The sequence below is a fragment of the Pelobates fuscus genome, chromosome 12, assembly GCF_036172605.1.
Source record: "Pelobates fuscus isolate aPelFus1 chromosome 12, aPelFus1.pri, whole genome shotgun sequence".
In the NCBI taxonomy this organism is placed as follows: domain Eukaryota; kingdom Metazoa; phylum Chordata; class Amphibia; order Anura; family Pelobatidae; genus Pelobates; species Pelobates fuscus.
The window spans coordinates 9445191-9457853 of NC_086328.1; the positions used below are offsets into that span (position 1 = coordinate 9445191).

Genomic DNA, 12663 nt, shown 5'->3' on the forward strand with positions numbered 1-12663 from the left:
ATATTGGTCACAGTATAGACACTCTCCTGCTGAGTTCCATTGGTCACAGTATAGACTCTCTCCTGCTGAGTTATATTGGTCACAGTATAGACCCTTCCCTGCTGAGTTATATTGGTCACAGTATAGACTCTCTCCTGCTGAGTTATATAGGTCACAGTATAGATACAGCTCTGCTGAGTTCCATTGGTCACATTATAGACACTGCTCTGCTGAGTTCTATTGGTCACAGTATAGACACTTCCCTGCTGAGTTATATTGGTCACAGTATAGACACTCTCCTGCTGAGTTATATTGGTCACAGTATAGACACTCTCCTGCTGAGTTATATTGGTCACAGTATAGACACTGCTCTGCTGAGTTATATTGGTCACAGTATAGACACTGCTCTGCTGAGTTATATTGGTCACAGTATAGACACTTCCCTGCTGAGTTATATTGGTCACAGTATAGACACTTCCCTGCTGAGTTATATTGGTCACAGTATAGACACTCTCCTGCTGAGTTCCATTGGTCACAGTATAGACTCTCTCCTGCTGAGTTATATTGGTCACAGTATAGACCCTTCCCTGCTGAGTTATATTGGTCACAGTATAGACTCTCTCCTGCTGAGTTATATAGGTCACAGTATAGATACAGCTCTGCTGAGTTCCATTGGTCACATTATAGACACTGCTCTGCTGAGTTCTATTGGTCACAGTATAGACACTTCCCTGCTGAGTTATATTGGTCACAGTATAGACACTCTCCTGCTGAGTTATATTGGTCACAGTATAGACACTCTCCTGCTGAGTTATATTGGTCACAGTATAGACACTGCTCTGCTGAGTTATATTGGTCACAGTATAGACACTGCTCTGCTGAGTTATATTGGTCACAGTATAGACACTTCCCTGCTGAGTTATATTGGTCACAGTATAGACACTTCCCTGCTGAGTTATATTGGTCACAGTATAGACACTCTCCTGCTGAGTTCCATTGGTCACAGTATAGACTCTCTCCTGCTGAGTTATATTGGTCACAGTATAGACCCTTCCCTGCTGAGTTATATTGGTCACAGTATAGACTCTCTCCTGCTGAGTTATATAGGTCACAGTATAGATACAGCTCTGCTGAGTTCCATTGGTCACATTATAGACACTGCTCTGCTGAGTTCTATTGGTCACAGTATAGACTCTCTCCTGCTGAGTTATATAGGTCACAGTATAGATACTGCTCTGCTGAGTTCCATTGGTCACATTATAGACACTGCTCTGCTGAGTTCTATTGGTCACAGTATAGACTCTCTCCTGCTGAGTTATATAGGTCACAGTATAGATACTGCTCTGCTGAGTTCCATTGGTCACATTATAGACACTGCTTTGCTGAGTTCCATTGGTCACATTATAGACACTGCTCTGCTGAGTTCTATTGGTCACAGTATAGACTCTCTCCTGCTGAGTTATATAGGTCACAGTATAGATACTGCTCTGCTGAGTTCTATTGGTCACAGTATATATACTGCTCTGCTGAGTTCTATTGGTCACAGTATAGATACTGCTCTGCTGAGTTCTATTGGTCACAGTATAGATACTGCTCTGCTGAGTTCTATTGGTCACAGTATAGACACTGCTCTGCTGAGTTCCATTGGTCACAGTATAGACTCTCTCCTGCTGAGTTCCATTGGTCACAGTATAGACTCCCCTGCTGAGTTATATAGGTCACTGTATAGATACTGCTCTGCTGAGTTATATTGATCACAGTATAGACACTTACCTGCTGAGTTCCATTAATCGCAGTATAGACACTTACCTGCTGAGTTCCATTAATCACAGTATAGACACTTACCTGTTAAGTTCCATTAATCACAGAATACACGTCCATTGGCCACAGTATAGATTCTCTCCTGCTGGGTTTAATTGCTTGCAGTGTGAACACACGTCTGCTGAGTTTCATTGGTCACAGTATAGACTCCCCTGCTGAGTTATACAGGTCACTGTATAGATACTGCTCTGCTGAGTTATATTGGTCACAGTATAGACACTTACCTGTTAAGTTCCATTAATCACAGAATACACGTCCATTGGCTCCAGTATAGACTCCTGCTGGGTTTAATTGCTTGCAGTGTGAACACACGTCTGCTGAGTTCCATTGGTCTCATCGTGGACACATTCCTGCTGAGTTGCATTGTAATATACAGTATTTGCATACTGAAACGTGACCCATCCACTTAAGTACCTATTGTTTCATTATTAATCATTCTTCTTAACAATCTTTTGTTTCCACTAGAATACTAACATTGGGTCAGAATGGCTATATAGGCACACTGTGATCATTTGCAACATAGGGATTTAACCCCTTCCTCTTTCCAGTAATCCTATTTATCTGATATTTAATCTCTTTGCAAATTCTACTGTTCTATTTTTTCCTAATAATATCTAATCCCCTCACTGTTCCTAAACACTCAGGAATCTGTACTGATCAATACCACTTAATGCTATATGTGTATAAACTGTTTTGTTTGGAAGACAATATTGACGATGTGTTCTACACAGTATCTGACATTTGACATGACATATAAACCGTTTAACACATATTGACATATAAACCGTTAAACCTGTACGCTGATGACACTCAGATATACCTCTCCTCACCGGACCTCTCCCCGGCCGTCCTGCAACGTGTCACTGCTTGCCTCTCTTCCATCTCTGACTGGATGTCGTCACGCTTTCTCAAACTTAACCTCTCTAAAACTGAACCCCTTGTCTTTCCTCCTCCTAATACTGATCCTCCTCTCTCACTCTCCCTTCAAGTCAGTGATATCCACATAAGTCCATCCCTACAAGCGCGCTGTCTTGGCGTCATACTTGACTCTGGTCTCACCTTTGAGTCTCACATCCAGTTTGTTGCCAAGTCCTGTAGGTTCCAACTCAAAAACATAGCCCGCATCCGCCCCTTTCTTACGCAAGATGCTACCAAGGAGCTTGTCCATGCTCTAGTAATTTCCCGCATGGATTACTGTAACCCTCTCCAGATTGGTCTCCCCAAAAGCCATACTGCCCCGCTACAGTCTGTAATGAATGCTGCAGCTAGACTGATTTTCCTATCCAGTCGGTCCTCTCACACCTCGCCCCTCTGCCAGTCCTTACATTGGCTCCCTGTATCCTATAGGAGTCAATTCAAAGTGCTAACCCATACATTTAAAGCACTGAACAATTCCAGCCCCTCTTATATCTCTTCACTGATCCAGAGGTATGCCCCTCCTCGGACCCTCCGCTCTGCCCGCGACCACCTCCTGACCGCTGCTCGCACCCGTACGGCCAACTCACGCTTGCAGGACTTCTCACGGGCGGCTCCTCTCCTATGGAATAACTTGCCTACTGCCATCAGACTCTCCCCTAGTCTTCAATCATTTAAGAAGGGCCTTAAATCCCATCTCTTCAGGAAAGCGTATGGCCTCCCAGAGTAATCTCTCCCTTACATACCTGTCCCTATGGGATAGTGCTTTGCTCTCTCCTCCAGCTCTGCTTCACTCCTACTTGATATTTCCTATCCTAATGTTTCTAATACCCCACCTCCTATAGACTGTAAGCTCATTTGAGCAGGGTCCTCTTCAACCTATTATTCCTGTAAGTTTTCTTGTAATTGTCTTATTTATTGTTACATCCCCCCTCTCAAAATATTGTAAAGCGCTACGGAATCTGTTGGCGCTATATAAATGGCAATAATAATAATAATAATAATAATAACACCGACAGTAACTCTTTTTGATTGGCGGCCCAGCGAGGCGGATGTGTCAGGGCATTTAGATTGGTGGCAGTTGTGACATTGTGTCACAGAACACGCTGTATAATAAGGGCTAAGCGGGAATTGTCTTTTTTTTAATCAAAGACTATATTTTGTGGAGTTGGAGAATGTGTCTAATAAGGTTATTTTGATTTAAATTTCCTACAACCAATCCCTGCAAAGTCTGTCGGTATTGGCCTGGTCATAATATATTTGCCACTTGCTCCATCTCTGACCATCTGTGGTCAGATGGGTTAATCTATTTTGTCTTTGGCCCCCTGTGTGTTAAAGGGTTAAAGGAAACTGTAGACCGGGAAGTCTCCAAGGGTTTAATGCTAATTATTATAGGTAAATGACACCCTACAGAGTTGGAGACACAAACACCCAATTTCCCTGGGCATATTGTGACATGTCTGTGAGCACTCAGCTGAAACCTGTATTTACATTTTTTCCTTGTTTCCCTCCCTCTTCCTAACATTAAATTATGTTTCTGTCATTTCCTTTTTGTGCAGACATGCTGGGTGCCTGCAGGGGCTAGCCACCATTTGAAATAATTCTCAATGAATTCAAATGCAAAAGAGAATGCAGAATAGAATTCCAATTATGTATATAGCGCCAACGTAGTCTGCAGTGCTGTACAATAGGTAAGACACAACAATCAATTCTAACAAAACATGTTTGACATATGGAAACTATAGGTGTACAGGGGTCTGCCCAGTGAGCTTACAATCTATACACATTCACATAGCATCCAGAAAGCTGAAGATCTGGAAGCTCTCAAATACTGTAGAACCTCATTAAGGGTTCCATCACTAGCCTGACAGCTCAGCTTCTTAACTGCACCAAGGATGTGCCAAGGATCTACTACTACCACCAGTGGCTGTGCAGTGTGTGCTATATGGCCTGAAATCTGGTGTACAGTAAAATGTGTCCCATGTCAGAGCCCCCCTCCTAGCTGCTGGGGGGGCTGCCCGGTGTGGGATGGGATCCTGAGGCTCTTGCTGAGAGTTTAGGGAGGGTGTAGACTAGATTATGGCTAACTCAATCCCCTCCCACGAAATCATTCCCCTTACTCAGCTGCTGCAGGTCCCCTGCTGTAGGTACAGGTCCATCTGTTTGGGAGACCATCTGTGTGATGCAAGCCTGGTTAACGAGACAAGAAAAGGACTCTCTCTTTCAAATACCCAGCCTGATCAGCCAGCATTAGACCCCCTGCATGTTCCTACAGAGTCCATGCTGTCTGCCCTGCACCCCAAATCCTGGGTGCCCTGTCTGTATAGTGTGATCTCCTCCACCCCTGGGTGCCCTGTCTGTATAGTGTGATCTCCTCCACCCCTGGGTGCCCTGTCTGTACAGTGTGATCTCCTCCACCCCTGGGTGCCCTGTCTGTATAGTGTGATCTCCTCCACCCCTGGGTGCCCTGTATAGTGTGATCTCCTCCACCCCTGGGTGCCCTGTCTGTATAGTGTGATCTCCTCCACCCCTGGGTGCCCTGTCTGTATAGTGTGATCTCCTCCACCCCTGGGTGCCCTGTATAGTGTGATCTCCTCCACCCCTGGGTGCCCTGTCTGTATAGTGTGATCTCCTCCACCCCTGGGTGCCCTGTATAGTGTGATCTCCTCCACCCCTGGGTGTCCTGTCTGTATAGAGTGATGTCCTACACCCCTGGGTGCCCTGCCTGTATAGAGTGATCTCCTCCACCCCTGGGTGCCCGGTATACTGTCACCCCCTCCCCCAGTGCTGTGTATACTGTACTCCCCCCACCTGTGTGCCCTGTGTGATGCCCCCCCCCCCCCCATATGATAAAGTATTGTCACTGAGCTTCCAGATCCCAGAGCTCCCCCTGCTCATGCTCCCCTCCAAGCTCCTTTATCCCTAATTCTCCATCTCACGCCCCCTCCTGGCCCCCGGATCCTCGTGCTCCGTGTCAGACCGAATTGTGCACACCCCGGGTATGGCTGAGAGCCGTCGGACACTGGCTGCCCTGGGGAGGAGGCTGCTGGCCGCAGCGCTGTGCACACTGCTGCTCTGCTCACAGTGCGGCTTCTCCCGGACCCTGAGGAAGAGAGCCCTGAAACTCAGCGACAAGGACGATGTGAGTGAGGGAGGGCAAAGGCTGCCGGGCATGGGGGACACAGGGTGCCAGACATGGGGGGATACAATGTGCCAGACAGGGGGGACACAGTTTGCCAAGCATGGGGGACACAGGGTGCCAGGAATGGGGGGTACAGTGTGCCAGGCATTGGGGACACAGGGTGCCAAGCCTGGGGGAACACAGGATGCCAGGCATGGGGGATACAGTGTGCCAGGCATGGGGGATACAGCGTGCCAGGCAGGTGGGACACAGGGTGCCAAGCCTGGAGGACACTGTGCCAGGCAGGTGGGACACAGGGTGCCAAGCCAGGGGGCACAGGGTAGGGGGGGGAGGGGCACAGGGTGCGAGCCTGGGAGACATGGGAGGGGGGGGGACCTCTACACAACTAATTATTTGTATCTAGATCTGTCTATATGTATCCTGATTTCTTTATCTCTTTATCTGTCTATATATCTATCCTGATCTCTCTCTTTCTCTCTATATGTATCTCTCTCTCTCTCTCTTTATATATATATATATATATATATATATATATATATATATATATATATATATATATATATATCCTGATCTCGGTATCTCTTTATCTATCTCATCATCTTTCTATCAATGTATCTGCCTATCTGTGTATGCAACATCCAGAAAAGAGTGACCTAGTAATGACATGTTTTCAGCATATGGTCTATAAACAATTGTGTTCATTTATCTTATTAAACCTTATGTCTATTAATTTTTATTCTGTGGAGTTAACTTACTAAATATGAATAGTGGGAAGTTTAGGGGGGGAAGTTGTCCGATGCAGATGTGGGAGAAAGCACATTTGTAACGCCACATTTTCATTTCAATAGAAATCATGAGAATGTTTATTTCCTGAGCAATATATGTCATTCTACATTGATTGCTGTAATTAAAGGCATAGTGAGAACATTTAGGGGTTAGTTTACTAAACACCATATTGTATCAAAGTGGAATTGGAACGACATAACGTTATCTAATGTAGGACTAAGAGAATGTTTCCTGATAAACAAAGTGTGTCGGGATTTTTCCTTTTTATAAATTTGTTCCAATTTGCAGTTTAGTGAATACGGTCTATTATCAGATTGTGTGTGAGAGAAAATGAGGTCAGGATGTCGGTGTCGGATCTCTTACTGCACTGTGTTGTCTTTCAATAGGAGTCAAGTGTTGGCGAGCTTGAGGTTTCTGTCTGTGGGTTTTAGTTATCTACCACCTAGTGATACGGAGTGTCTGTTTCATTCTCATTCCTCTAGAGAGAGAGAGTCACAGACTTTATTCAATTATTATTTTTCAATATTAATACTTTTATGGACTCACCATAACTCACTTGTTAATGAATAAAAACTAAGGGCCAAAGCACGATGCTCTCTGTACTCTGGATAATGTCTTAATTTCAAATTTACCTTTTTTTCCCTTCAGTAAAAACTTTACAATTAGCTGTGCTGAAAAAGTTACTGAAGTTGGGAACATTTTGTATTTTGGATTTTCTTTTAGCCTTATAGTTGCTCTCGCTTAGTGAATAAGCCTGTGTAATTTACTTTAATTTGCATTGCTGGGTATTTTTAGCAATCTCCGCGATCTGACGATACGGGGGAGATCTCAAAGGATGCTGCCTTTTTGTAATATTGTGTCTGTCCCAGGACAGAGTTGGTGTTTTTCTTTGGTCTCGTTTTTTGCTTTTGGTATCTGTTATCTTTGACTCCCAAGGCTGTGTGTCGGAACCACACAATGTTCTGCTATTCACGCTACTAACTCCAGCAGCATGTAATGCATTCTAGTCCAGAAGTTGCCTAATTCTTGAACACAGGGATGGTCCAAAACATTATCCAGTTTTTTTTACTGCAAATCCAATAGTGCAGGCTGGCAAAGAATCCTGGGATTTATAGTTTTACAACCGCTGGAAGACTGTCCCCCATTTAATGGAACATTCATTTTTGGAGTTAACAGTCAGTTTGTTTCTTTTTAAATCATTATAGATAAATATAAATAATAGTGGGTGTTTTTCCGTGACATTTCTCCTCTGACACTAGGAACTAGCTGAGATCGCAGCCATCCCTGGTCTCTAATTGCTTTCATTGCAAATGTGGTGCTCTAATAGCATGCCCGCTTATACAGCACAATGTATCAAAGAGCTGCAAGTGGCGTCTCATTGACTTGAAAACCATAAATGAATATCGTTTTAGAATTGTAGTGGGATGTTCGTACATTGCCCCTGAAGACGGCTTAGGACACAACAGATTTACTCACTACAGCACTAATTGTCAGGGGTTCAACGTTAATTTCAAATATTAGCTCACAGTAGTCAAACTAGAAAATTCTCCAACTCAGACACGCTTCCAGTTCGGATACATTGGCCTTAAATTTGAAATTTACTTTGAATTCTCACTTTAGTGAATAACCTTGTACAATGAATGCATGATCAATTATCTACTTAATTTCCCCTCTCCTCTTTGATTCCCCAAGTGGTTTGGGACCACGAGGCATCATTGAACATGTAAAGCCATTTAATTGCTCGAACAGACACTGCCGTCTCCTGTATCATGTCAATGGATTTGTGTACTTTTCCTGGTACCTCTGCTGATGTAGTCTGTATTCTTCTGTAGTTCCTCAAGGTTATGTGTGTTAGGGCTTCTGACGTGATTCAGCATGTCCACTGGATCTTCTCGATCTCCAGAACTTTCTTCCTCTTCAGTTTATGTCCTTCTGCCTTACGTTATTGCCTTGTGTCTTCGGTAACATATCAGCACTTCCCCATAGCTTAGCATTTCTAAAACAGAGTTTACAGTGATTCCTCCTACGTAATGCTGCTAAATTCTTCTTAGATGTTGAGCTGTGCAAGTGCTTTATCAGGAGGTGCGGTAATCCCTTTGACTCGTTGGCTCATATACGAAGTTCTCTGCTGTAAATTTCCACATGTCCACTCATCCATGATAAGTAAAAACTTCAATTAAACGAGGCAACGAAAATTATTCCTTTCCATGTGCGTAGCATTTAGATGGATGAGGAACTTTGCCCAGCTGGGATATATTGTGTGTGTGTGTGTGTGTGTGTGTACATGCGTATGTCTGTGTATATAAAATGACTGTAAAATGCAGAAATCTATTTGCAAGTGATGTTAAAGTAAATACTTTACAAACCTGGTAGGATTCTTGAGGTTATAAGACACGAGTTATAGATTTGATAGAAATGTTGCTATATTAAGAAAGAGGTTGGGGTTTTTTTAGTCCAAAAAATCGTACATTTTTGTACTAGAAATTTTTTTATTAAAAAGGCTTTTTTTTCTGTCCTAGATATTGATGTTATTATTACCAAACCGATTGGTACTCTTTGTAAGTGACCTGGCAAGGATGACCTGAAAAGACTTGCAACCTTGAAGTTTGAACAGCTTATTTTGCAGCAATGTATAGCTTCATATTGTTCCATGAAACAAAGCACCATAGAGTTCTGTCTCTGGGAAAGAGCTGCCCAGTGTGACAATGTATCATAGAGTTCTGTCTCTGGGAAAGAGCTGCCCAGTGTGACAATGTACCATAGAGTTCTGTCTCTGGAAAAGAGCTGCCCAGTGTGACAATGTGCCATAGAGTTCTGTCTCTGGAAAAGAGCTGCCCAGTGTGACAATGTATCATAGAGTTCTGTCTCTGGAAAAGAGCTGCCCAGTGTGACAATGTACCATAGAGTTCTGTCTCTGGAAAAGAGCTGCCCAATGTGACAATGTACCATAGGGTTCTGTCTCTGGGAAAGAGCTGCCCAATGTGACATTGTACCATAGAGTTCTGTCTCTGGGAAAGAGCTGCCCAATGTGACAATGTACTATAGTGTTCTGTCTCTGGGAAAGAGCTGCCTAATGTCACAATGACCTTAGAGTGTCGTTTCTGGGAAAGAGCTGCCCAACGCGATAACAACTGAGTGCTGTTTTTGTGAAAGAACTGGTCAATGTGACAAATCACCATAGAGTGCTATTCCTGGGAAAGAGCTGCCCAATGTGACAACTCACCATAGAGTTCTATATCTGGGAAAGAGCTACTCAATGTGACAATGCACCATAGAGTGCTGTCCCTGGGAGAGAGCTGCCCAATGTGACAATGCACCATAGAGTGCTGTCCCTGGGAGAGAGCTGCCCAATGTGACAATGCACCATAGAGTGCTGTCCCTGGGAAAAAGCTGCCCAATGTGACAATGCACCATAGAGTGCTGTCTCTGGGAAAGTGCTGCTCAATGTGACAATAGAGTGCTCTCTCTGATCAGTGTGGTGATTTACCATAGAGTGCTATCTCTGGGAAAGAGCTGCCCAATGTGACAATGCACCATAGAGTGTTATAAGAGCTTTCCCATCCCTAATGTGATCCTTTCTTTGGAGGTCTGATGACATCTCCTTGGAATCAGAATGTTGGTATCAGTGCTCGCCTGGCCTGCTATAACTTCTTTAAGGTCTCGGATACTGTTTTGTCCTTTCCGTTTCCACTATAAGCCTGCGTCCCTCCCTATGCTTTATAGTGTGCATAGCTGAATTGTAAATCGTTTGCTGTCCATCACCAAGGCTATGAATATGAGTTTGTACTCGAGGTTTGTCTGGATTTGAGAATCTGTCCCATGTCCAAGTACATTCGAGCCCAATCCCAGTCTTTGTCAGAGATCTGATTCAACAGCTGAGTTGACAGAATCCAGCAGCTCTGCTTCCTGTGAGGATTCTGCATTCACTACATTGCACTTGCAGCTGTCTAGCAATGCTGGGGATCGAATGAGGACACGTCGCTGCTTGTAACAGGAGTACTGCCATGCTACAAGTGTAAGGGCAGGCTGCCTGAAATAGGAGAATTCGTATGGTAAACATGAGAGAATAATAGGGGGAATCCTATTGTATTGCCAGTCTTAATGTCTTGTCATTATAGCTCTATGTAGAGAGGGTACTAGAGGAGAGAGCAGGATTCCTGATTAGCGTTGGAACTCATGCCTGGGGTTATCGGTGGGACTTGGGGTTATGCATGCGCAATCCGCATTAGAAGTAAGATTTCAGGGTCCGTACTCACAGTGGTATAGTATTTATTAAAGTGAGAATTCAAAGTTAATTTTAAATTTAAGGCCAGAGCAGCCAAACTGAAAGGATAATTGACATAGAGATGGTTTCTGGTTCGGCTTTTATGACCTTAAATCTAGAATTCACCTTTAATTCACAAACAAAAACCCTGTAAGAGTTAGTGATAGAGTTTGTATTAGGGATTAGGATTGGAACCGGGAATTGGCAGTTGGGGTTAGAACCCTGGATAAGGATTTGGAATGATGTGTTACTGGAGGTGTAGGAGTCAGGACTACAAGTTAGGAAATGGTATATCGGTGGCTAGGTCACAGAAGTAGCGGGTCCGGACTCTGGCGTTAGGATTAGCAGTTCTTTCTCTGTACTCAATACTAGGGGTATTTATTTAGGGCCCGGGAGAAGCGTTAGGATTCAGGATGTGTCAAAATAAATGATGTCTCCTCTGCTATTTGCGCACTCTGTTTAGTATTTTCTTTAAACGTCTGATTAGCATTTACCTGGCAGTCAGAGATTTTATTAGCTTGGACATAGTTACTTCATTTTGCAAATCTGTTTATTTTTTTGTCCCTTATAGACCTTTCTGTGAATAGTAATGTGTTTCCCTCAGCTCTGACTGTGAACTGGTTAAAGAGAATTTTGCAATCCAGCACGGAGTCTGCCTATAGTCTTCTGCTAACAAAAGCCAGAGTCTGCTTTACATCTGAATGCCATTTGTTTCCCTTTTTTGGGGGTTATGGAATCTAGAATACTTAACTTGTCTTCAGTGGTTTTATAAACTAACTTGAAAAAATAAATCTCCTGTAGGGCTTTTTTTTTTATGTATAAAAAGCAGAAAGGTTTTGGGAAGGAGAACCAGATGTTTGGCTGACGGTCTGAGCAGATGTTAATATCTGCCGGACGTTTGATGACTCACTTGCAGCAGTCGAACAAAGTGAGGTTATCTATAAAAGATTTATAAGTTCTATTTAGACCAGTTGTAAAAAGTATTTATTGTCTCATTTTTTGCGTTTCAGGAGTTGTTAATGTAGCGCCTTTTAATTTAGTGATTTATACAGTTATATCAGAGCCAAGAGCCTTTATCAATATTATTTGCAGACCGGCCTACAGTTTATAATGCCTTTTTGCACCAAAAACAGAAAAAGCTTTCAGATTTCTATACGGTATAAGGTGAAAAGCAAACTATTATAATATAATGTAAATATAATTCATTTATATTATAATTCCATAAAATAGCAACTATTCTTACTACGGCAACGGTTCTGCTGGCGTTATCTAAACCCACGTGGGTATCTGTAGAAGGTAATGAGGGGGAGAGAGAACGTGAAGATACTGTCTGAGGGGTTTTTATTAAGGAGAGAAAATGGGGGTTGATTGGAGTAAAGCAGGTTACAACTAGAGGGGGGTAGGTTTGTAGGGAGGTTGTTGGATATACCGCAGTAGGTAAAACCGATGAATGTTCTATGGAACAAATACTGAATAGGCTGGAATTAGGAAGGGGTAAGCTGGGGGAGATAAAGGTGAAGGAGTGTAAGGGGGAACAGACTGGAATTAGGAAGGGGTAAGCTGGGGGAGATAAAGCTCAAGGAGAGTAAGGGGGGACAGACTGGAATTAGAAAGGGGTAAGCTGGGGGAGATAAAGGTGAAGGAGTGTAAGCGGGAACAGACTGGAATTAGGAAGAGGTAAGCTGGGGGAGATAAAGGTGAAGGAGTGTAAGGGGGAACAGACTGGAATTAGGAAGGGGGAAGCTGGGGGAGATAA

At 43.4% G+C, this 12663-nt stretch overlaps 1 protein-coding gene across 1 annotated transcript in view; it reads left to right on the plus strand.

The window, feature by feature from the left end:
* Positions 1-5540: 5540 nt before the first annotated feature.
* Positions 5541-12663, plus strand: part of WFDC1 (WAP four-disulfide core domain 1) — a 51417-nt gene continuing 44294 nt past the window's right edge. Inside the window, exon 1 of the mRNA XM_063438745.1 lies at positions 5541-5857. Within this exon, the coding sequence (XP_063294815.1) occupies positions 5717-5857 (141 nt within the window). The 5' untranslated portion in view covers positions 5541-5716. The remainder of the gene's footprint in view (positions 5858-12663) is intronic.